Genomic DNA, 25814 nt, shown 5'->3' on the forward strand with positions numbered 1-25814 from the left:
TCTGCTAAAATAGTCAAGCATTAACAGTAATCTTTAGGAATAACCCCGGATTCAGCTTATAATAACTGAAGTCTTTCACTCACACAATCTGTTGATTGACTGTCAATGTGGAAAAATAGAATTGCAGTTTGACATAAAGAAATGTAAACATTTATGATGTAAACATCAAGCAATACACAAATGCTCCACTTTTGATTTTTGCATAAATCCCCAACTTTACTTTTTTCAAGATCTCTTTGCTCTGTTTTCCAGACTAAAGTCAACACAGGCCAGTTTGTGCTGCAGTCTTCGCCTGAATAATTCAATATTGCTCACTGTCTGTTCCTGTTGTGTACTGCATGGTTAAGAGTCAGTGAAGGGGAAGGCTGTGTGCACGGGGACAGGCCTTGTTTTCTGTGCCTGAAGCGAAACGTGTGTCCCTTATGTAAGGGAGGGGGATGAATAACGCAAACACAATATCCGCTGCATAAAAACTGATGTCACTTTGTCAACATGGTTCATCCTCAATTCCACTCTTATATGTGGCACAATCGCACCAATGCTCTGACTTTAAATTAATGTTCAACCTCGTTATTATAAACAGATCTCTGTATGGATATTTCATTTTCTGTAAGTAAACAAAAATATTTTGCTCCATAAACATCATGAATGAGCTAAATTAGTTTGTAGATGTGAATGTTGGGCAGAATTTTCCCAAAAACTGAAAAGTGAGTTCATGAAAATGTAGATTTAGTTGACAGCATCTGTTGCTGGTTCCTCTGTCAGAAAGAATCTGAACCTTGAACCTGTAAAACATCTGGACTGTGAAGACTGAACTTGTAAGTGCATTATACAACAAAGCCTCCAGACGTCTGATCTTCGTTTCAGGTGTAAACACATCGGTTTTTCTTCATTTCACACCCCACCGATGTTTTGCTGCCAGTGATTTTCATATTAAGTCAATACTCTTTGAATCCGACTGGAAGTACCCCTTGGATGCAGAGGTGGGCTTGGGTTTGGAGAACCTGGGTTACAGTCCCTAGGGATCATGGGAAATAGCAGCCCGCTTCTTTCTAATACATCTATACATTTATTTATTTATTTTAAATTTTTTTCTACATTTATAAACTGCACTGAATTTCCCAATCAGGATTAATAAAGGTTTTTTATTGATTTATTGATCGATTGATTTATTTATCTGTTATTAGTACTTGTCAACAGCCTGGACACGGTGTGTCATGAATCTTAGTTTAGTTTTGCTTTGTATTCTCTTGCTTTAGATGATTTTTGCGGCTCGGACTTCCTGATGGGTGTGGGTGTTGGTGATTCTACTCACCTGCTGCAGTCCAACTCCGCGTCCCGACTCAAAACCCAGTCCGCAGTCTACTCATTGACTGTTGCCTTACCTTGCAGTACAACGGTTCAGACTCAAATCCCTCAGTATTAGTTTTGTATATTAGTGTTTTGTTTTGTTCTTGTTGCAGAAGGGCTCTAATCTTCCCTGCTTGAGACATTTTTGCCCCTCTGCACCCCTGCACTCCTCCTCCTTTGCAACCACTGCCTCTGCTATTTTTTGTTGGTGAATAAACATGGTTATTCCCTTCTCCAACCTGCTGTCCGATCCTTCCTGGGTCCACCTTGTTTTTCCCTCAACCCTAACATTGTTTGAATTCACAGGTCCGTGTTTCTGTGGATCTCTTCAAATGTAAAGCAATATGACTAAATGCACACAGAGAGTGCATAGCAAAGTCATTACATCCAGGCATTTTGTTTTATGAGGAAGAGAGATAAATCTTGCTTAAGTATATACACCAGCTGTTCAACTAAGTTGCACTAATCTCCATCCCATGCACAAGAAGGCGTCATTCTGCCCTGTACTCTGACTACTCACTCTGTTGGACTTTATGGCAACAGTTAGCCATCATCAGCTGTATTTTTACATTTTCATCATCGCTGTAAATGGCATTACATGTACAGTATGGAATAATTTGCAACGCAATAATCAAAAAAGAGAAGAAAAGAAAAGAAAAAAGAAAAAAAACATACACAGTATCCACTAACAACCAGCAGGCAGAGCTAGTGAACAGGACATATAGAAGTCTCAAAGTCAGAATATTACTACAGAAGCTAAAGGAAAGGAACTATAGGACTAACCAGATGGAAGAAAAATTGTTCTTAAAATGAAGATTAATATTGTTTTGTTACAGGTTACAGAAAAATGCTGCCTAAAATATACACATGCCGCACAATAAAGAAAAACTTCCTTTTTAATTTCTTTAAATGCACCTTTTAGAATGGGACTAACTAAAAGTCATCTTTCACATTTCCACACAACCATGAACTCAAATACCAGAAGAGATATGATGACAGGTTATCTTTGTGAAAAAAAACTTCCATTAGCTGCGCTTCCAGATGTGCTGCTGAGTTCCGACACCTGCTGCTTTATTATTGTTTAATTTCATGGTTAAGTAAGAAAAATAAAGATCAATTTAACAGCAACAAAGCTACAAGGGCACAGTGCCGTGATCGTTTATAGTAATTTTCAAGTTTACTTCCTTGGACCAATGGAGTAAAGGGTGGAGAGGATTTATACTATGACGAAAATCCATCTTTTAAAACAAAGTTTATTTATTGGATCAAGACAATAGTCCTCGAAATGAACAAAAATATCTTTTAACCAGGCCTCACAAAAGAGGTCTTATTTATTATTTTTATTATTTATTTATTACTTTTTATTTATTTATTACATTTCTTTTTTATTTGTTTCTGGTTGTTCTTTTCTGTTGTTTTTGTTGTTGTTGTTTTTTTATCTGTCAGAGTTTGTGACATTGGTATCAGATGCGTGTATTTGCTAATCAGGAAACCATGATAAAATCCTCATTTGCTTTTCTGACTGACAAAGCTTCTCTGTTCAGTTAGGAAGTGTGTGTGTGTGTGTGTGTGTGTGTGTGTGTGTGTGTGTGTGTGTGTGTGTGCGTGTGTGTGTGTGTGTGTGTGTGTGTGTGTGTGCGTGTAGGAGGGACTGAGGGAATTGCATAAATGACAAAAAAAAGTCCAAACTTTCATGTAAAAATCCTTTGAATCGTTATATCAGACTAAAGAAATACCAAAATGCATGCTACATGTGGAGGTGCAACCTTCACATACCACACTACTTCCGTCTTTCACTTAGGATTCTTCGGTGTTTACTTACTTGGGGTTTCTCCTGTAAGCTCCTCACTTCTTGCTCTTTGTTTACTGTGGATGTGAGACTAAGGCACTGGAAAATTCTCAGTGACTGTTGAAGAAGACCAGTTTCCTGGATCCCACAATAATCCACAACAAAGGGGCAAAATGTTTGGTTTGTTTCTATTGTTTGTTGTTTAACCAAACTGTTTATATTTGCAACCACAAATCATATTGCAGAGACTTAAATTGGGGACTGTGGACAAATATGTCGAAATTGTGACACTGTGAGCTTCGGACGTGGGATAATGAACCCACCTTCTTGGCCAACGTAGCACGCTATACTGGCAAAAATGAAGTTAAACTGGTTATGATTAACTGTGGCAGCAGCTGCATCTGATAATAGACCATGAAAGGCTGCCTGATGAAAATAAATTGTATATTGGAGATAACTATCAGTTGGTAACATGATTAGGCTAACTCAGCTTGATGTAGCAAAGAATACCATTTAAATAAGAAGCACAACTCTGCAACTCAATTTGGTAAATGCATGTCTATAGTAAAGATAGAACAGTCAGCTAACTAGTCATACAGCTATATAGCATGTTAAACTATTCTGAAGCCAAAGCATCATTAACATTATAGAGGCAGGGCTTACTATCCCTCACCTACATATCCTCTTGCTGGGTTGTGGGTTTCTGATTTCATTCCTGCCTTAAAATCTAGAACTGGATATAAGTAAGAGACTTTTTGAAGATATTCATCATTCAGCATGACATTTTTGGCATTTTAATACACACATTTTTATTGTTTGTTTTTTATTGTTATTCGTAAGATATATCTGTACACAATTAACAATTACATCATCTCCAATTAAGTTTAAGCATTGCTAATCTTGTCATGAAGTATTAAAACATATTGTATAAACTTCTATTAAGAACATTCTTACTCCAAACTGTTAAAAAGAAGGTTTTTTTCATAATTTATTTTATTGGGGGTGTTTTAGTAGATAAACACTTTAAGTGAAAGACAAGTACATGATTGGTCAAATGCTTGTGCATGTGTTTGAAAAGAACCTATATTTACAGTGCATGGTATATAAATACTTTCAGATGATTAATGAATCATTATGTTTATGAGAATATTTTGTTAAGTCAGTGATAGTGTTTAACGAATGGTTCATGCTGTTTTAAGTGGTCTCTTTGATGCACTGTGTTTGCAGTATGAGCAGCAAGGCTGATGGATCCAATGTTTGACTTGTTGGTTAATATTCAATTACTGTGTATTGATCTTAGACCGATGACGTTCGTGTTTATTAGCTGTTCTATTCTACAGATATTTGGCAGACATTTTTGTCCAAAGCGACTTTCATGTGATGAGTGATTATTAAACATCCAAAAATCTAAATGCAACAAAGTAAGAAAATCATGTTGGATATATATTTGCTTGTGATGCACAAAAAAAAAAAAACCTAGCTTTGAATGCAACACACTATAAATGGCAAAAAGTTCCTTTTTATGGTCATACCCAAAAGTTTAAAAAAAAAGATTTATAAAGTGAAGAACTGACATTGGTTTTCTGCTAATAAAAGCACATATTGCAGTTAAAGATGTGAAAGGCAGGAAAGTGCAGTGAATCAAAGGGTTTATCCATTATTCATGTACATTACACACCATTACAGATGATGTGTGTATGTAGTTTAAAGATAGTTATTTCTTTAAAGCTTTTGGAAACGGTCTCACTAGTCAGAGCACAACAGTGCCCTGGATTTGTGTCACGTTCAGCGGCCTGCAGCCATTAGTTTCCTCCACTGAGAATGTCATGTGACATGTGACTGGCAGAACAGAACCACTTTTGCGAAACAGAGCAAATGACAATGTCTTGTAGGCTCATGTTTTCCATCATCATAGACATGTATAATGAATGTATGCAGACCAAGTTAATGTAGACCAGCAAACTAAAAGAAAGAATTAAAAAGAAAATCTTTGAGTTTGAGAGAAATACTTAACATGACAAGCAGGAGACTGAAAACTGGTCTAAACATGGAGAAAAATGGGATGGAAAGCTGCCTTTCATGCGCTGCCATCCAGGCCAGTGCCCTCACAATGGTAGAGTGCCAGTTACATTACTTTATCTGGACAAGCAGGAAACACAGAGAGCCTGTTTTCCTTTGCAGCGCCATGTGTTTCTCACCTGATCCCTCCGCACTCTGTCCAACTTACTGGAGCCCCAGTTATTTGTACTGCTGTAGATAATGCAATTGTGCACATTGTGCACCAGAAACAAGAACTTTTCTTGTCAGACCAAAAACAAACTGGTTTAGTCAGAGAAAACATGATTGATGATGTATTAAATGTGAAATTTAAAGGTTTCATGCAATCAGGGCATTAAGGTCTACTTACAAATACCAAACATTTAAGACAAACTGAGTGTGTAAAAAAAAAAAAAATCAAAACAAGAAGTCCAGTGAGCACATTTTTGTTGAAAATATGATGACACAATAATCTTGGGAGATGCTTGTAGAATGTTTTGTGAAAGGCATCCCTTCTCTCTTCCTCTGTGTGATTTCTTTACGTTGATCCATCCGACTCTACTTCAGTTGAATGATGTTACCCTGATGCTACTCATAAACCTGCTTTATGCATATGAATAAGATTACAGCTTTAAATCCAAACACTGCTTAAAATTACAATAAAAGGTGATAAGGGAACATCTTACATGCCTATGTAGGTGACTTAATATTAGATTCCAATAGAATGTTTGTGATTTGCCATGTAAACCCAATAAAGTATATAAAATATATGGAAAATATTTCTTTTACATGATTTAGTGTAAATAATTATGAGTTCATTAGTCTGATCACAGTTCCATAAGCTTCATTCATTTACAAAGTTGATATTTACATTGATGTGAACAAGTTGATCTATATTTGCATGATGATAATCACAACTATTTGGTTATTTCATGCACCTGTTTCTTGTATTAACAAGTTTGAGACACAGATTTGCACATCTTCTTATCCCAGTGTCAACAGAGCAACAAGGAAAGTTTGACAAAGCAGAGAGTAACTTAATATTGTAAATTCTCTAAATGAAAAATGAAATACTACACTTTCATACCAGCATTTCTCCATCAGTTTTAATGGAAATTTCCTCTATAAATCTAGAAATATCTCTGAAATTCTAAGTCCCTGGTGCGTGTTTCCATTATTTGCGCGTAAGGACAAGCTGCTGGAGGTCCCAGCCGGGGGATTAGACGCACAGATCTCTGTAATCCGTTTGGAAACGGCGTGCGGGGAGGAGCTTTAGGACCCGGTAGGTGTGGGGTTGGTTTTCCCTCGTGGAGTAGTAACGGGACGCATGCGCCCCCTCCTCTACAGTGTTTTCTCCATCCCCGGAGAAAGAGCAAGTAGTGAACTTGTGTTACCTGCTTAAAGGCGCCGCCGGGTGCGTGTTTTCTTTGAGAGAAATACTCAAAAGAAAGCGGAAGAACGCTGAGATTAATCCAGAAAAGAGTCTTTTGTGATCCCATTGGGAGGAATCACCGCGTGTGGAGTTGTCAAAGATGCGGAAAGAAGTGCAGAAGCAGCCGCAGTGATCCACCGGGACGCGTCCACGCACCGACAGAGGCATGCCTCGGCTGGAGAGAAGTGGAATAAAGCTCCAACTTACACCCAAACATGTTGAAGTTGTCCACGTAGGACAGAGGCACTGCTATGAACCCGCTGATCTTCGGAAGTAAAGCTTTTTGTATGGACTTCATCCATGATGTCAAAAGTCATCCAGAAGAAGAACCACTGGATCACCAAGGTGAACGAGAGCGCGGTCGTCCGGGACGCGTGTGGGGAGCTGAACGTGGAGCTCTGCGGCGGAGCGGAGAATGGACAGTTTCCATTTATTGGACAAATTAGGGAGGATGCTGTAGTTTATCAGGACGGCAAACTCTGTGAGGGGGAACTTCTGCTGGAAGTCGAGGGGCTCTCTGTGTCAGGATTACCCCTCTATGACATTTACACTTTGATCAACTGCTGCAAAGGTCCCGTCAGGTTAAAAACTGTTCGTCAAGGTAAGACATACCACTAATCCCACCTCTATGTGCTTGGGATCACCTCTCATACACAAGAGTCTCCAATCCCACTGCAAGTTGGTTTCTAATCGCCATGTGGCTCAACATAACAAGCATACACACAATGTTAAAATGGGGAAATGAGTGAAGTAGGGCAGAGAAATGCAGAACATTCTCCCTCCAGCAGCCTGGAGTCTTCTCAGGCTTTGACATGAAGCTGCCCTGGCAGTCATCCTGCCCTCATTTGCCCAACCCTAGCTTCTAAAGCCACTCCGGGTCAGACTTGCAGGGTCACAGATAGAGCCACTTACACTATTAAAGCAAACAATGTGTACTGCCATCTTATCTCGGTGAGTATATCCAAATCCCATATTTGTGAAACTCTTCTCAGCCTTATGGTCACATTATGGGGCTTGTTTGTTCTTGTGCATCTCGAGTGCTGTGTTTTTCAGCTGCACGTAAAGATTGATCTAACTGTTGATTTTCTGGTTACGTATCCAGGTTTAATAAATTTACACTCACAGTTTTATACTGTGAAATAATTCCATTAACTAACAATTTTATCCTAGTATGTGCAAAAATCATTTTATATTTATATTTATTTATTTTTTTGGGAAGACTGGGACTGAAAGTCATGAAAGGAGTCATACACACACTCAGGCCATCCCAACTCATATAGCGTGCAGATATATGCTCACACGCAAGTGCACACATGCCTGCAAACACACACACACAGGGTATGTAATCACCAAAGCTTCATCCACCCATTTTCTATACCACTTATTCCAATTCAGGGTTGTGGGAAGCTGGAGCCAATCCCAGCAATTAGCAGGTCAAGAGGTAGGGTACACCCTGGATATGCTGCTGGTCGATTGCAAGGTTCACCAAAGCTCACAATTCTACATAGAGCAACGTTCACACACATCTATAAAGCACCAGTCCATTTGTTTTTAATTTCATACTCTCGTGAAAAGATGACAGATAACAGGACTCCTATATTTATATCACAATATTATATTTGCCAGTTTACCATAAGCTAACATTAATGATTCCTGCAACAGTAAAAACAAGAATTAGACCAAAGTAGCTACACCTGATGTGATTTTACAAACATTAGAGAATGAAAAGGTCATCTCAAGTTAAACAGGGAAGGTAATGTCTAGCTTTTAGAGGGGTTCCCAAACTTTTTCATGCGCCAACCCTCCTATGTTTGGCTCAGCAGGACCAACCAAATATTTCACGCAGTAAAATAAGCCGTGTCATTACTGTGTAAACAGAAACACACCTGAAAACACACATTCCATGTGGAGTTATTCACAGAAACCTCAGACATCAACAATTAACCAACAAGCATAATAGCGGCAGTCACATAATTTACAAGCAGATAAACACACTGACAACTGACTAAGTTGAAATGTTTCTTCATCAGACAAGGTAGAAGCAGACAGCATGTGTGGAAAGACTAGTATAGCAGAGCAGCCTGCATACTGAAATATCCACCTGTTACTTTCACGCAGCACATTTCATTAACTAACAATTTATCTGTGAGAGAATCCCATATAGGATCTTCTGTATAACCAAGGATGGAATAACCATTAGCTTCTATGTTTGGGCTGACGAGCGATGTACCAGTTGGCTTACTGCTGCAAACCACAGCCGAATTTACAACAGAATGAAGTTTAGACATCAAATAGTACCATGGTCGTTATTACAGCACCGTTAATGGAACAGGAAGAAGTTTACAACTGTAAAACACCAGCCATCTCTCCTCTATCACTCATTTATTAAACAGTCAACTCACGTGATGTTGCTGCCGACAATTAGAAAATATCCTGACACCTGCCACTGCACACACACACACACACACACACACACACACACACACACACACACACACACACACACACACACACACATGCACACACAAAGACATACACAAGCACAAATTGTTTTGTCTGTGTGCAGGTATCAGTGTGGTATCAGGCAGACCAATCACCCCACTGATTCATTCATTCATTCATTCATTATCCTAACCGCTTAGTCCAGGGAAGCTGGATTCTATCCCAGCAGTCTTTGGGAAAACCCACTGGTATAATGCATCAGATTTCTCTTTTTTTCTTTCTGAGAGCAGACCAGTCAGTCAGACCACTTTTCACTCAGGCCACCAGAAATTGTCCCACTCCTCCCAGCAGCCAGTCTGGGCCTGTTTTCATTTGCACATTTCCCCTAGAATTTATTGTTTATGTAAACTGATTGGAGGCTACATGGTGGCATCGTGGTTAGCACTGTGGCTTCACAGCAAGAAGGTTGGTAAATGGTAAATGGACTTGTACTTATATAGCGCTTTTCTAGTCATGCAGACCACTCAAAGCTCTTTACACTACTTGTCACATTCACCCATTCACACATACCCTCATACAACACACTCATAACCCGATAGGCACATCGGGGGGCAGCTTGGGGTTCAGTGTCTTGCCCCAGGACACTCTGGCATTTTAGTCAGGGGAAGCCTGGAATTGACCTCTCAACTTCTCAGTTGAAGGATGACTGCTCGTCCTCCTAAGCTACAGCCACCCCTAGCCGTTGCTAGTTTGCTGGGGGGGGGGCTCGAAAGGTGGCCTTTCTGTGTGGAGTTTGCATATTCTCCCTGTGTATGCGTTCTCTTCAGGTCCTCCAGCTTCCTCCCACCATCCAAACATGCATGTTAGGAGTTAATGTGAGCTTGTATGGTTGTTTGTCTCTTTGTGTTGACCTTGCGATGGACTGGTGACCTGTCTAGGGTGTACCCCACCTCCCACCACAAAGACTGCTGGGATAGACTCCAGCCTTCCCACAACCTTTAATGGGACTAAGCGGTTCGGATAGTGAATGAATAAACTGAGGGGAAATGCTGCCCATGAGAGAGACGGGCACCACATACGGGCAGCTTAATTTTGGTGGAAGTGCTGCCTGTCTCTAAGGTGAGCTTGACCCATTGCCCACAGCCGGCTGCATCTGCATCTGCACCTACATCTGTCTGTAAGACAGCCAGAGGGACAGGGATACGGAGTTAGATTCAAACTTGTTCTGCAGTGACTTGTAAATCCCCATTCTGCCTAAATCTGCATGCTATTTTATGCCCAGGTAAATAGTAAAATACATAAATAAAATAAATTAAAAAACCAGTAAGTCTGTCTGTACATATTTACATTCAGTTTCTTGCTTACAGGTATACAGCTTGCAGTACCTCCTCTCTGGGAAAATCATTAACCGTGTTATATAACTGTTGTTAGTGCAACATCTTTGCCTTTGTGCTGTATGTCCATAAGTGGCTCCACAGTAATTATTTGACCTCTGAAACCAAAGTCCCAGCCCATGGGACAAGAGCTCAGCACTAATGCTATTGCGTGTTTGTACTTGTACAACAGTCATTTACTTTACTTTTAATCAGAACAATCGGTGCAAAAGGGAGATTTTTAATGTCCATAAATAGTTTTCTAGTTATTCTAGTATATCCCAAGCATTGACATGAGAGACATTCTGATCCATTTGTCAGTAATTTTTGGTATGAGTCAGCAGATTCTCCATCTCTAATTAAATGGAGGAGGGGGAGGGGGGTATTCTTCGATTATTGGAGTGAGTTATAAGACCTCCATTGTGCTCAGAGTCTATAGGGGCATCTGCGCATGGACGGTAAGGGTTAGGAATCCAAGCTGTCCCAGACCAGGTAACGGGGCTGTTGGTACAGATCCGGTTTTCTCCCTTTCTCTCCAAAAATCGTGGGTCTTATTACTTGAGACCACATGACCTTGGTACTGTAGGTGGAAACACTATCGGTGTGTGCAGGGCAGACTGTGTTGTGGTGCTCACAGGTGTGTTGCTTTCACAGAGGAATGTAGAGAGAGAAAAGGGTTCTTGTGGAGAACATGGATTGCCACACTCTGGGGTTTGACTTTGAGATTTTAAGCCACTAACCTGAACGATATTTGACATTTATGGAAATGAACTAAATTGAATCCCATCTCTCTGAATTACGACTCAGATTAAATTCAAAGTGATCCAGCCATACAGCTACCAGCTCTGTTGCTCGAATACTGGGAATTTCACTGAACAATGTGGTAAAGTAAGGGTGTGTTTGCAGTGCTGCATATAATTTCTCTTCTTGTTTCAAGATTATGCCAAAACTACAAAGGAGGATTTCATTTAACTAATGGAGAGGTGACTTTTAGTCAAATAGTTGAGATATTAGTACGGGGCAGTTTTCTTAGAAATGATTTTTGCTGTTTATCTTCCTCTCTTTTTTTTCTGTTATTCATAAGTGGATTTATAGATCTTTATTCAGAATTGACTAAAGAGATAATCACACTTCTGTATAGTCACTGCAAGTCTATTAATGTGTGCATTCTGTCAGTGTGTTCTGATTTTTGTAGTTATGGCACACATCTGTACAAAATGGCTGTGACAGTGTGGCTATGTATGGTTGGATAACTGGCTTCACAGCTCGTGATGCAGTTCCAGCTGTTGACTGTGTTGATAAAGAGGCTGAGTCAGTGGCCATGTAACAAATAGTGTCATCCACTAATACAATGTAGTCTAATATAACAGAATGTCCCTGCACATTTCAACATGTGCTAATTTCAGGCCCAAAGTAACTCCCTCACAGTTGGAAAAACTCTTCTCAACTTTAAATATTTCAAAGCAAACATTAAATGCAAATGATCCCTGCCTTTTATCTTTTTTCTCTCCTCTTTGTGGGTTGTTTTATTTCTGATGAAAATACTTTAGTTGTGCTGACCCAGGGCTTGGTGGACAGCAGTTTATGATGGGAGTGTAATCTTTAGGTTAAAGTCCAAAGAGGGAGAACTGTCAAACATGCAAAGGCTATGACTCATTAGTGTTGCTCTTCTCTGTTATCAGTCAAATATGCTTTATGGGTAAAAGGTTCGCCGTCATTGTCTTGTCGAAACATGGCTTTGTTGAAAGGCAAAGTTTTTATAGCAAATAACCGGTAAATCAGCCGGTGAACTGGGTATGCCTTTGGAACTTTAAAATACAAAAAGACATGGGAGGAAGAGAAAGTTTAACAACAATGATTTTTCCTGAAAATTGAGTTAATTACCTTTTAAATGAACCACAAACCCAGTTTGCACCAAGTATGGGGGGTTGTGGCAGTGGGTTTTGTCCAGGTGTGTGTCTGATCTATGTGACAAGTGAGCTTTGGTTTTCTTAGATCTTGACATAAGCTGAACCCAGCCAGACCAGCCTGCTGCATGCCAGGCATTCCAGAGAGGTGGGGCGTTGACCGGACCACCCTTATGACACAAACTGGACTTTTTACACACAGAAAAAAAATCCCCTAATTTTAGTTTTCCTCTTTTGTCCTCACTTTCTTTTATCACCCTGCACACTCATTGGAGTGGGGCAATCAAGTTATTAGTGACAGTGTCTGTTAAATCATTCAAAGCTTAAAGTGCATACCGACCACTGGGTCACCACTAGTTGGCCCCACACTCTCCCCTGCACAGGCAGCAAAGCAAAAAGCAGCATCGCTAAACAGTTGTGTTTTTACTCGTTCCACATAAGGGCGCTTAGATGTTTGAATCCATTTTTCAAAGCCTGACAAGCCATTTTCGCACACCCTAATTCACCTCACTGCACTGTGTGTAAAGGCAAACACACATTGTGCAATTTTAAGTTTAATGTAAGCCCCACTGTACAACAGGCACCTGATGTGCTATGATATCAAGCTTGGTGTGTGCAGACAGATCAATTGTGGTAGGCTGTGACACGGATTTTGATGTAAGCCTTGTTAACATCAATGTAAAGAAGGTTTTATGAGTTAATGGACTGAAAAGAACCACCTTGTTTTACCTTAATGTGTATTAATAGGCTAGTTGGTTTTCCTGTATGCCATTTCTTTCATGGCAACCGCTAGCATTTCACAGCCGTGGTATTGAGTTGAAGGACACGTCCTACAGACAATGTTCAAGCTCCCACAACTCAGCCAAATTTGTTTCTTTGTTTGAATTCCACAAGCTATCTTTAGCTGGTTTAGCCTCCAAAACACTGTTCAGGTCCGTTGTAGGGTTGGGGGGGAGCTGGAGCCTATCCCAGCAGCCTTCAGGCGCAAGGCAGGGTACATCCTGGACAGGTCACCAGTCCATCAAAGGGCTATATATATATATATATATATATATATATATATATATATATATATATATATATATATATATATATATATATATATATATATTTATATATAGTATATATAAATGTTCTGTTGATAAGGTATTTGATTGTTATAAACACATATGCTCCATAATATGCTCATTTTTATGCCCATAATTTTAATTAAGAAGTTTACTATCTGCTTTAATGATCAAAAATATTATTTTATTGGATGATTTATTCTTGTAACCCCTCTGTTCACTTCAGCTTAAAACATTATTTTTAAACAGCTCAAGCTCTTAAAAAGCTTTGTCTGGACTCATTGGTCATATCAAATGCATATCAGTAAGTCTGAAAATTGAGTCAAAGGCTTGAGGAGATTTCTATGACTTTTGCCCTTGTGAGTTCTTGGTCTAAGACAGCGGTCAGGTCTGTATGATGTTTTTTGTGTTCTTATCTTTTGAAATGATCACACTTTGAACAGGTGTTTGACATTCTAAAGCTCGTTGGTGTTTTTCTCTTCAAAACTTTACTTTTTCATCTTGTGTGAGCATTTGCTTCCTTTTAGGTTTACATTTTATTATAAATCTCTTAGAACTGTTTGTATAAGTTGCTAACAAAAGCAATTTAGAAACAAGGATACGTAAAACATGCAGCTTCTGAAATTTAAACTTGAACAAATGGCTGTGCAATTCATAAACATAGAATCAAGCTTTGTAACAAGGCAGTTAAAAATGGGCTGCTGCTCCCAGGGTCCAGTGAGCATTAGTTCTGTAGATATGATGCATCAGCAGGTAAATGCATTTATGTTTCCATTTGTAAGCACATAAAAAGTAGAAAAGTAGTTTTTTATGTTCTTATTTTGTCAGAGTGGAGTTTAAAGTAGTAAAAACTTCCATTAAGTATGCTCTACTGACAGCTGATAATTTTATTTTATCTTTTTGTTTTTATTAGGCATAGTTGCTGATTTTTTTTATTGAGATCACAATGGAAGTGTTTTGTTCTGTCCTCTGCCCAGCTGTATAAAACCCTGAGAGCCTTCCAGAAGTGGAGCACAATGTCTGTCTGCCTCATTATAATTTCTACACAATGGCTATCTAATTATCAAGCTGGGCAAAATCACATGAACTATTTCTTTGGTTACCACTTTTTACTCATCTTCCACTTCAGCAAGTCCTGCAATTAAGTTCCACTCATTGGGCCTCTTGTATAAAAGACTGCATTGCTTTCAATATTAAAGGGTGTGTGGTCACCAAATCTGAGATGTATGCAAAGAAAAATATGTACATGTATGAAACTGCATGGTCCTGATCCTGTGCACCTTTTCTTTATAAATGTCACTGCACATGAAAAAGAGCTGCACATGTAGGAGATAATTACGCCGCATTGGTTTGACAATAAATGACTCTGCTACTATAATGCGTTCCCACTGTGCCCGTTGACCAATCAACTATGGTGAATTTTGCAAAACAAAAGGGTACATGGCTAAGGTTATGATGAGCTGTCTCCATTGAGCTGCTCTTAAACACGTGGAATATTGAGTAGGTCAAACCAGACAGGTCCTCTAAATGCTGTCCTGAAGTCACAAGATATTTCCGGTAGGTTTTTCGGTCCAGGACGTTGTGGAAAAAAAAACTATATTTGCAATTTTTGCATTTGTGATCCTAAACATGATTGTAGACGTAGTACAGTAACTGGAAACATTATGTTTGACAGTTCTGTTTTTTTTTTTTTTTTTGGAGTTCAGTGCTAATAACATTTGAACAAGACTTTACGAGATGGTGCGTACATTTTCAAGACTTATCAAGACCTGGTTGTTCCCGTTGCATTGACTTGTATCCGGTTCCTCTTTGAATAAGCTGAATTGTGAGAAAAAAGCGGCTTATGTAAAGTTTTTATATAAGAGGTCACAAGTCCTTTCTATATTATTCTATCCGTCTATAAATTCTCCTCTGCTTATTCGTTGTCGAGTCATGGGGCAGCTGCTTAAGCAGGGAAGCTCAGACTTCCTGCATCTCATCGGGAGGGGGCCCAAGCCATTCCCAGATCAAACAACAGGGATAGTTTCCTGGGTCTTCCCTGGGGTCTCCTCCAGGTGGGTTGTGCTGGGAACACTTCACCAACACCTGCAGACCTCCAGGAGGCATCCTAACCAGATGCCTGAGCCTCCTCATCTGACTCCTCCCAATGCTGAGGAGCAGCAGGAATGTCGGTCTGCTGGTAAATCCAGATATCTTTTACAAGATACCAATATAATTTTTTTTGCATTAGGGTTTTTATCAGGATTGATATGTTGTGCCACTTCTTCCAGAAAGTGAGTAGAGTTGAACTTGATAAATGAGTGTATATAAGTTAATATTAACAGGGAGATCAAAGTGTGTGTTTGTCTGGAAAGTGGATGGAGATGATGCAATACTAAACTGGCCCAGTTTACAGCTGCTACACCACAGGAAAACAGAGACACTATGATTTCAGTCCTAAGTGAGTTTTTCTGCTGATTTTAAGGAAGGGTCAGGATTTTTATTTGAATTGGTTGTTTTTTTTTCAGCAGCATGTTAGTGGTCAGAGATGAGAAAATGGATTGTACCCACTGGCTGGCTGTTGTCAAATGACAGACATCATGTTGCATTACTTTTTTTGTTTGGATAATACTGATAAACTACTGAAAGTGCACACAGGCTTTCTTTTTCATATTTAAGAAATATCTACTTCAAAATGATAATTATTCACAACTGTATTCCTATCAAATAAAGGTAAATGATGAAGCCACTACACAAAAAGAACAACTCTCCTCTATTTTTAATATATTTAGTGTGCTGGAATAAAACTGGAAATAAATATTGACAGTTATACAAGTAATCCAGACTTTACTGGGTTTAACAATTTTCTGGAATCAGACAGTTTTCCAACTTGTTTAGTTAGAGCTGGTTATGTGTAAAACCATCTGATTTCTGTACTTTACCAATCAAATGTTGGAGTTTTCAACAAAAGAGGTGCAAAAGCCTTTCTTTGACACTTAAGCTCTTCGTTTGCACTTGCAGGTGTTTTCTGAAGCAATTTGGTGTTTGTGCTGTACGTAGAAATGCAGAGTAAACTCATAACTAATCTAATAAACTGTAATGTAAATATTAACAGTGCTAAAGATGCAAGCAAAACTAATTTGGACTTATTAAGATAAATAGGTAAAGTTATCTGCATTTGGAAGTCCAGATTCTTGTAACTACTGAATGTGTTTTTGGTGCCACTGACTCTGCTTTCTTCATTAAGGCAGGCAATAAATATCCCAAAGTGGAGTTTAAGAATTTGTCATTTGTTTCAGTGTTAATCAAGCATATGCATGCATGCTGCAAGGAAACTTTATGTTGTGGGCATAAATTGACATTCAAGCTTTGCTGCAGTCACACATCTGGAAGGGATTATGGACTATTACAGGCCTTCTTTAACACAAAAAGCACCGTTCTAACTTTAGACTGCTTCTTTTATTTTGTTGTGGTTTTTAGAGACCCGATTAGCATCTTCTTTAAGATTGAAATTGCATATAATGAGTGAAACAGTTTGATTTAGCAAAAGAAAAGTCAGCAACCTCACAGGCTGCAGTAGGATGCGACTGGTTAAAACATTTCTTCGAGACTTTTTTGAGCTTCTTTGATTGTTTGTAAAGTCTTGCTACACATTTAGCCTTATCTTCTCTACATCAGTGTTGGTATATATATATATATATATATATATATATATATATATATATATATATATTTATCTAAAAGGAGAGGTAAGCAGTGATCCTTAGAGGATTTCTCATCTCTCTACCCCTGTCTCCTCCTAGTCTAGAGATCTAGGTTGCTCATAAGCTCTTGAGAGGCTAACCCGACCCTGCAGGGTTTACCAGTATGTAAAACGCTTTATGTAGCCATCATCTGATATCCTGACACTAATGTTCACACTGCTGTTTTAATCTGCGATCAGGCCTCTTACTTTATGTAAAACGCTGACATCTTATTCCAGGGCGGTAAATGCTACAGAAAAGAACATTAAACATTGTTTTTTAAACTGCAACAACAGCTGATGTTGCCGTTGAAAGTACTTTGAGGTTGTGAAAGTTTTCTATTGGTAAGACATTGTGTGTTAATATTAGATGAGCTCCAGGGTGGGTGCTGCAGTGCTGTCACAGAGGTTAATTTACCCAGACTGGAAAAGCCCTTGACGTCCACATTTCTGTTGTGGGACCACTACTGGCTTTATTGAAGCAACAGAACGAAGGCAAACAGAGGATGATGAGAAAGTTATGGGTGAAAAGGACAGTCACAAAAAAGTAGACCCAATTTCTTAGTCTGACCGAAGTTGTTTTGGCAGAAATTACTCATCAAAAGAGCTTCTTAAATCATATCTGGTCCAGTACGCCAAATACACATAACAAAGACGTTGGTTTAGAAAACAGTCATGATAAACTTATATTTGTGTAGGGGGACTACACATTTGTCATTTGAGCTTTAAAATATCAAATAATAATAAAGTTTTAAAGTTTGGCATTAAACAGAGATAGTTTGTAAAGATTAGAGATAATATTAGTCTACCAATGGGTTTGCTTAGGAAACTAAAATTACTGTAAATGAACAAATATTGACAAGTGATTAGCCCCAGTGGTTTATATTGATTTGAATGAATAGAGAACTGAATAGTTTTATTTCTCTTTCGTTTTAACAGCAACTGTTTAAGCTTAAGAACCGTTTTGTAGGAGCAACAAAGTGTTTCAGGAGGTCCTTTGCTCAGTATCCTTCATATGTAAAGCAGAAATCAGAAGTTAAACAGTTCGGAAGTAGTACTTTAAGCATAATAGGAGGTTGTTGGAAGAAGCAATGAAAAGAAAGTGACAAGACTATACTTCAAATGGACTTAATTGTTTGAAAGATCTCAAAGAAGAGGCCGGATGTAAGATGGATGCTGAATTATTCTTCACAAGTGGGTGCAGCAGTGTGAAAATCTGTACTGTGGTTTTATTTTGAGGGATTGTCTCATGGTGACTCCATTGTAAGACATAAATAGAGCACAGACAGTATGTAAAAAGTCTGAAGTTTTTCACTTCAACAGCTAAAATGCAATGCTTTTCAGGCTGCTTTGTGACCAATGTAGCAGCTCCAGCAGTCTGGGTTCAGTCACACTTTTTTGCAGATTTAATTTACACATTCTAACCTCTAATTTAGACGTTATTGGAAATGCAAAAGACCCATGGCTAAAATGATATGAGATCTTTCTAAGCTGTTTCAATCAGGGTAGAGGTAGTGGTAAGCATACAATTATTTATGATGTGAGCTACAGGCTAAATTAATTCTATTTCTGTTCTGAGTAACACCTAAATGGCGTCAGATCTGATCAATATTGGAAACTTTCACAGAACAGATTGTATTCAAACAGAATGTGGAGTCTAGTTTTCAGTATATTGTATCATTAACAAACCTCCTGGCAGTTTGTAGGGATGGGGATTATCTTTCTCTTCATTACACATAAACTCAACCATCGATGGGAGACTAGAGTCAGTAAACAGAGTTATCTTTGATCTATGAGGTCTGTAGGAGCCAGCCTTGGTTTCCCATGATCTTGTTCCAGCTGTTTTTATCCTAAAACAGTTGAGATACTAAAATCCCACCAGGAGACTGACAACTTTAAACAGGTGGAGAAGAGGGGTCAAAATCCTCTCATGAGCTCTGTCTAATTGTGTATTTGCGTCTGTGTCCCAGTGACCACATTATTTCCTGCATTCCCTGTCATATATCAGCAACTCATGTCAGTTGAAAGGATTCCTTATCTAAATCAAAGCAGCTTTTGAGGAACTTAACTCCTCTACCTGATATTCTCATCACCATTTGAAGCTGGCTTAGGAGGTGGTGGACTGAATTAGCCACAGTGCATGAGGGGAAAACGATTATTTGTGCTGTGAAGGTGTTTATAGGTTGGCAGCTTTGAGTTGAAGATATCAAAGCACACCAACAAAGTCTAAATGAAAGAAATACACGTTGGGACTACTTTTAACTCTGATGCACCACAGCGTATGAAAGTCCACTTTCTTTCCAGCATCAAATTGTGTGATTGACACCATGTATAAAAACAGCAATGCGTACAGCTGGAACTCATTATAATATTCACTGGATAATTATTTTTTGACTCAACAGTCCAACCTATCATTGTAGCCCTTCATATATATATAACAAATGGTGTTGAAACCACAGTTTCTGTGTCTGGATCTTTCTGTTCAGCAGTTATATGTCGCAGAAGAAGCTTATGAAATATAAGAAATGAACAAATTAAATTTGGCCCGAACATTTTGATTGGTCAATTTTTATAGATTTACAGTAAACTGATGGGTCTAACTAGATTTCTTATTGTTCATGATTACAAAATGTATAGACTACTATTCGGACGAGGAAACACTTTACCCAGAGTAAAAAAAATCCTCTGAGCAAGATTAGCTACCCCAGCTTTAATGAGGTTAGTGAACTAGTGGAGTTGTTTATGTAGATCCTGGTAACCATACTTTTTTTCTTGCATCATTTCATTTATTAAACATGTCTGAGAAATGCTAAAGTGCAAACTGTTGTGTGTGAAGGCTTTATTTGAATACGCACAAATTGTTTTTATTGTGTAAAGCACTTTGTATTGCTGGTTGCATGAAAAGTGCTTTATAAATAAAGCTTGATTTTAAGTTTGATTTAATTTGATTACAAACTGAATGCATTTGTGGTGAGAACCTATCAAATGAGAACATCAACCAAGCACGGTTTCAGTATGGGGTAGTGGGGTCCACAGCCTTTTGGTAGTTGCATAAAGGGGGTCCTGAAGACAAACAGACTAGGAACTACTGCTTTAGAAAATATTTGTCTTGCATCTTGTGCTTTTTGATACGGACATGTAATCTGTTTGTCTGGTGAAGGGTCTATTCAGTAATACCTCTTACTTATTACATAACTTATGGATTTAATCATTAGTTGTCTCTGCAGCTGATTCATTATTTTATTAACAAATCATTTCTGTCCACTGCATCGGTGTCTTTCTGTCTGCTGTGCTGTTGTTGTCATTCCACATGCAAATCAACCTGACATGCGCCACTACATATGAAATCACTCGCTTTTCTTCCAGCTGATGCTCTGAAGCACTATTTCACTTGAGTAAATTTAGACTCTTTGTTGCAGGATGGAGGCATCATCACTGAGCTGTTTTTTTTTTTTTTTTTACTTTGAGCATATAATTTATTTCACTCACGCTTCATCTTATTTCATGTCTTGTCAATGTAAACGTGGCCTAAAACTGACTCAAGTCTCATTGAGCTTTCAGAAGGAAAACAGTGCCGTTGTCTTTTATGCTTATTTCTGTGCTCAATGTAGAGATTTAGTATGAAGCTATATTTGGTGATGAGTGTGTTTTATCAGTTAACTGTCACTACAAATATCCCATTCTGCTTACAGTGTCTTTGGATAACTGCTTTAAAAGGAGGAGCAAACACAGAAGAGTATTTTTATAACTCTCAGAAGTCAACATTAAAAGATGAAAGATAAAAATGTGTTTCTGCTGTTTGTCAGATATGCAGTATGCAGACACAGACTGGAGCTGTTTGCATGTCTCTGTCTGTCCAAGGGAGGAAGTGACCTTGAGCTACAGCTGTTTGTGTGAAGCTGGAAGCATCTGGCTGTGCTGAAAGGGGGGATGCTGGGTGCAAATGTCGGAGAAACACTTTGTTCTGAGCAGGTTATGTAGAGGACAGGACTGCAAGATTTACTTTAATTAAAGGGTCAATTATTCAGTTGCAGAGACCTGATAATGTAACTTAGTGGAAAAGTCGGAGATTGTTGTACAAATCACTGATTTCAGCATTTTACTGTCAGAGGTGATTTGGAAATATTGATTTCTTGCAGAATGCTTTTTACAACCATGTGAAAGGACAGTTACAAACACAAATGCTTGTCATTATTGATGGAAATAAGATTTTAGCTTATAAAGAGGAAAGGATCTTTTTTTTTTTTCAAAACTGGTCTGAACTGCAGGCCTGCCAGTTTAGCATCCAGACTAATTTACTTCTTCCTTTTATTATACTGCACAGAATCTGCACTTTTGCAGAAATATAACCATAACATATTTTCACAAAAGTGACCATTTTCTATTCTATTTTCCTGTAAATTTCTAGCATTATTTAGATAAAACTAGTCAGAAAAAAAACAGAAACTTAACTTTTGATCACATATATCCTTTGTAAATCTGGAACCAAAGAAGACTCATGCAGCCTATGTTCCATAGTCAAGCCCAGCCAGGTGCTTTACTCTGACAAAGAAAATCCATCTAAAGACTCACGATATGCATGTTTTCTTGTTAAATGTAAAAGCAAATCGTGTTTTCATTGTTTTTCAAAACATGTCATCATGGGCAAAATGAAAACATCCTTTCCTGTGTTAGACCTTGGACTTATTGAAGCTTCAGATGCGCTTGGATAAGAACTGGGAATATTTACACCTGTCATCAACTCCTCGGCTCAGGGGGAAATTTTCTAACTGGAATAAAGGATGTGGGAAGGAAAGAACTGTTTATCAAACCCGTGAAAGCCAATGATCATCCCACAGGTTTGAGAAAGAGTTACAGGAATCCACAAGAATGGCAAGATAGATAGATAGATAGATAGATAGATAGATAGATAGATAGATAGATAGATAGATAGATAGATAGATAGATAGATAGATAGATAGATAGATAGATAGATAGATAGATAGATGGATTGTCATGATGTTTGTTTTGTTTCTTTAGTTTCCTGGTTTCCTGTTTTAGTTTGTAGTCGTCCCCGTTTAGTTCCCTTTATTTATCTATCTATTTATTTATGGGGCAGGCTTCTGGACCCAGGATCCTGAATTTGACTAAGCAGCATAGAAAATGAATTAATAAACCCTTTTGTTCCTGGTTATAATGCAGCGTTTAACTTTTAAAGATCTGTTCATGTTTGCATGTTCATCTTTTCAAAAAGAGACAACTGATTCTGATTTCTGGACCATTTGTTATGTTATTCTCACGGGGATACTTGGATTAATCCAACAAATCTGTCATATTGCATCACCAAAACTCAATATCAGTGCATCTTAATAAGGAACAACGCTGCTTCTTTTTACTTTGTGATTTGGGTTCTTAACTGTGTCTTTGTATCTAAAACTTGATGTTTTATCATTTCACTTTTTCTACTTTCTTCTCCATCATTCTGTACACATCTTATGTCCCCCTCTTAATCATAAATAGCACTAGATCTTTGTTAAAGATGATTACCTTCTGAAGAGGCAGGACTAAAAAGCATCCATGAAGGTTTTTAACAACATAATGACCAGGCTGGCTGCAGACAGAAGACAGAGTTCCAAGGCCTCTCTTCTATCTTATCTCAGTTGATCCCCAGCTGCCACTGTGTTGCATTTCTCTCTGCTTTCAGTCAGTTCTGATAAAGACTGGGATGTGTGCTCTACTGTAAGTGAATCACTCCTTTTCCTGTCTGTCTGAAATGAGGTTTCCTCAATTCCATTTTGCAACTGTAATTTTTAGTAATGTTGCCTCGCTGTCTGCCAAAGATTGGCTTTTTGGCATATTAACTAAATCCTCTGACAAACAAGCCCAGTTGGCATTTCTGAAAAAGTGCTTCCTCTCAGCACAAACTGTGGTTGCAGCTTCTAATGGGTAGAGCTCCTCTTACTTGTCTTCCCTTAGCTCCACTGGTTTGTTTGTGTGCTGCAACATCACAAGCAGCCTCGTTTATTACAACCCTCAAGGTACAAATTAGTGGTTATTACTTTGTTTGGAAAAAAATCCCTCCTTTTCCACTCCTTCATCCAAATGCATTTATATCATAAGTAAAGCCTCATGCACTGATGTCTTGTCTTGAGTTTTATTGTGTTTCATCACAATAGCTGGCTGGTGACGACACACTCATCCTTGTGGTGTGATGTGTTCCAGAGGGAGGGAGTCCGTGAAGAGGGGGAGGTGTATCTCTTCTCTGTCTCGTTGCCTGTGGTCATAGGCTCCTGTGAAATAAGGGACCCTTTGTGTGTGACAGTCAGGCAGGCAGTGACATTTAACAGAGGCAGCCAGTTAGAACTGATGGCATGCTCACACACCGATTGTAGCTTTTATGCTTCCTCTCAGCGACAGGAAGGATTCAGCTGGCTTGAAGGCTCAGTGTCTATACACGTGTAACCCATGGGAGGAAAGATAAAACAATGAACATGTTAAAAATAGGTGCTAGTTTCTTTCCTTTTGGAAATTTGACACATGAAGGGTTTTTCCTTTTTTTTTTTCTCTCGCATTATGTTGAGTTTGTAATTTGCGCATTTGACAGGAAGATCTGTTCATGTTCTTTTGAAATAGATTTTAATTGTTTTTTATTTCCAAAAACCTTTACAGTTACTAGACCACACTTGTTTTCCAAACAAATGCACCTTTAATGTATCAAGTGTTGAAAATGAACATGAAATCTTGGTTAATTCTGGTAGTCTAGTCATTATTTCCCTGCTTTTACACACATTCATACACACATCAACTGAACTTAAAAACAAAACAGCAGCAACAAAAACAGTCATGAAAGCACCTTATTAAATAAAACTCACAGCATTACTAAACTGGAGTAGCACAGATGAGAAATGTACAACATTCCATCATAGACGAGTTTTATCCTAAACAGAGTAGAAAGGTAGACAGATACTGAATTTATTTAAGATTGTCAAAACAATCCAGGAAAAAAAAGTCAATTAGAGAAGCAAAGAAAACAAAGAAAAGAAAGGAAGAGGGAATTTTTCATCAATTTCAATCCAGTTCCTGTGAGATCAGATTCATCCTAAACTTAGTCCACCCCTCTGTAGCAAGTCTGAAATTTCATATGGAACATGAGAGCAGACCGGTTGCCAGATTGGTAAAAAATAAGCATTCCACCAGCAAAACTTTGTCCAACTCTCTGTACCATTGTGTTACTGTTGGGGACTTATCTTAATGCCTTACAACAAAACGCATTGTTTCGCTAGTATGAGTAGATTTGTTACAGAGTATTGTGAAGGTTGAGGATAAAAACTTTCTGGAGAAAAAAAAACAAACAACAGAAATGGTGCTTCCACTTTATTTTCCATATGTAAAATCATACGAAGCTTTTTTAAAAATATTATTCCAAAAAACATTTCCAGACCTTGCCACATCAAACAATCACCAGGAAACTTGCAAATAGTAAATATAAAATGTCGCATCTGCAAAAATGCAGATTTGACATTGTTTATCTCGGATGATGTCTTCATCATTCAGAACTCACCCTTATCTAAACCCTCAAGCTTGTAGTTGTTTTATTTAGCCTTAACGACTGCAGCCAGCTTCCTTTCTCCTTTCTGCTGCTTGTTTTCTTCCTCCATCCTTTGGCCTACTCAGCTAGTAACAGAGTGAGGAGGGAGTGGTAGGCCTGGGTTCCTCTGGATATATTTAGCAGTAAACAGATGCAGCGCACTGGAGCGGAACACACCGCCTCTGCTCGCCTCGATGTGTGCGTTTGTGTGTTTCTGTGACTCTTCCTTCAAACCAGTACTCCCATCATGCAATGCTGACTCTGACTCAGCAGCACGGCACTGGAGAACTGGGTCAGAACTGGACTCCACATGCTGCCTCACATAAACAATCTATACATTTTTATATGATATTTTGTCTGAAGCAGACAAATAGATTGAAATAAAAGGAAATGGATAAATAAGGATATTCATCATTTTCTTGCCATTATGCCTGCAGTATCTTAATGCGAGAGTTTTCTTTCTTTACATCTATATTTACATTAGATAAAATCTTTTTTAGTATTGGAGGAGGCAAAGAAAGATCTTTCTAAAATGTGATTGTATAAAAATACAGTCTCAGTCATATTTATGACCCAATGCAAACACACACCTTTCTGCCTGCTGTGGATAGGTTACTTCAGATTTAGCTTAATGTAGGACATATTTGTCTTTGGAGGTGTGTTTGTAGTTTACTGCTGATTCTATTGTACAGATCTGAGGACTAAAAAACTGTCTTGTCTTCCCCGTGGCATAGGTTTGATGTGACCATGCACTGAGGCATTTATCTATGCTGTGGATTGTCTGATTTACTGATGGGCTTCAGTGCTGTGCCCATCTTTTGGAACTCTGCTCAAAAATTGCATTCCCATCACAAAACATGATGTCTATTTTGATACGTTTTGAGTACAGTAAAGGAAACACTTGTGACATTTATTAATATGTATAAATAACAGTATGTGTTTGTAGTGTAGATTAAATAACAATTGCACTTGGCCTTGAAAAAAAATGAAAGGTGAAAATAAATGACTAAACTGCTATCAAATCATTGTACAATTTTCAAATGTTATCTCTGCAAAGATCAGCTCTGATTTAGTGAAGCAGAACAAATTTAGAGGAGTTTTTGTACAGATAGAGGAAGCAAGGTCAGCA

The 25814-nt window shown here is 38.4% G+C and overlaps 1 protein-coding gene across 1 annotated transcript in view; it reads left to right on the forward strand.

Annotated features, from left to right (window-relative positions):
* Nucleotides 1-6911: 6911 nt before the first annotated feature.
* Nucleotides 6912-25814, forward strand: part of LOC306754660 (membrane-associated guanylate kinase, WW and PDZ domain-containing protein 1-like) — a gene marked incomplete at its 5' end in the record, with an annotated part of 99689 nt that continues 80786 nt past the window's right edge. Inside the window, one exon of the mRNA XM_079238700.1 lies at nucleotides 6912-7209. Within this exon, the coding sequence (XP_079094826.1) occupies nucleotides 6912-7209 (298 nt within the window). The remainder of the gene's footprint in view (nucleotides 7210-25814) is intronic.

This window comes from Telmatherina bonti (assembly GCF_933228915.1).
Source record: "Telmatherina bonti genome assembly, chromosome: 4".
In the NCBI taxonomy this organism is placed as follows: domain Eukaryota; kingdom Metazoa; phylum Chordata; class Actinopteri; order Atheriniformes; family Telmatherinidae; genus Telmatherina; species Telmatherina bonti.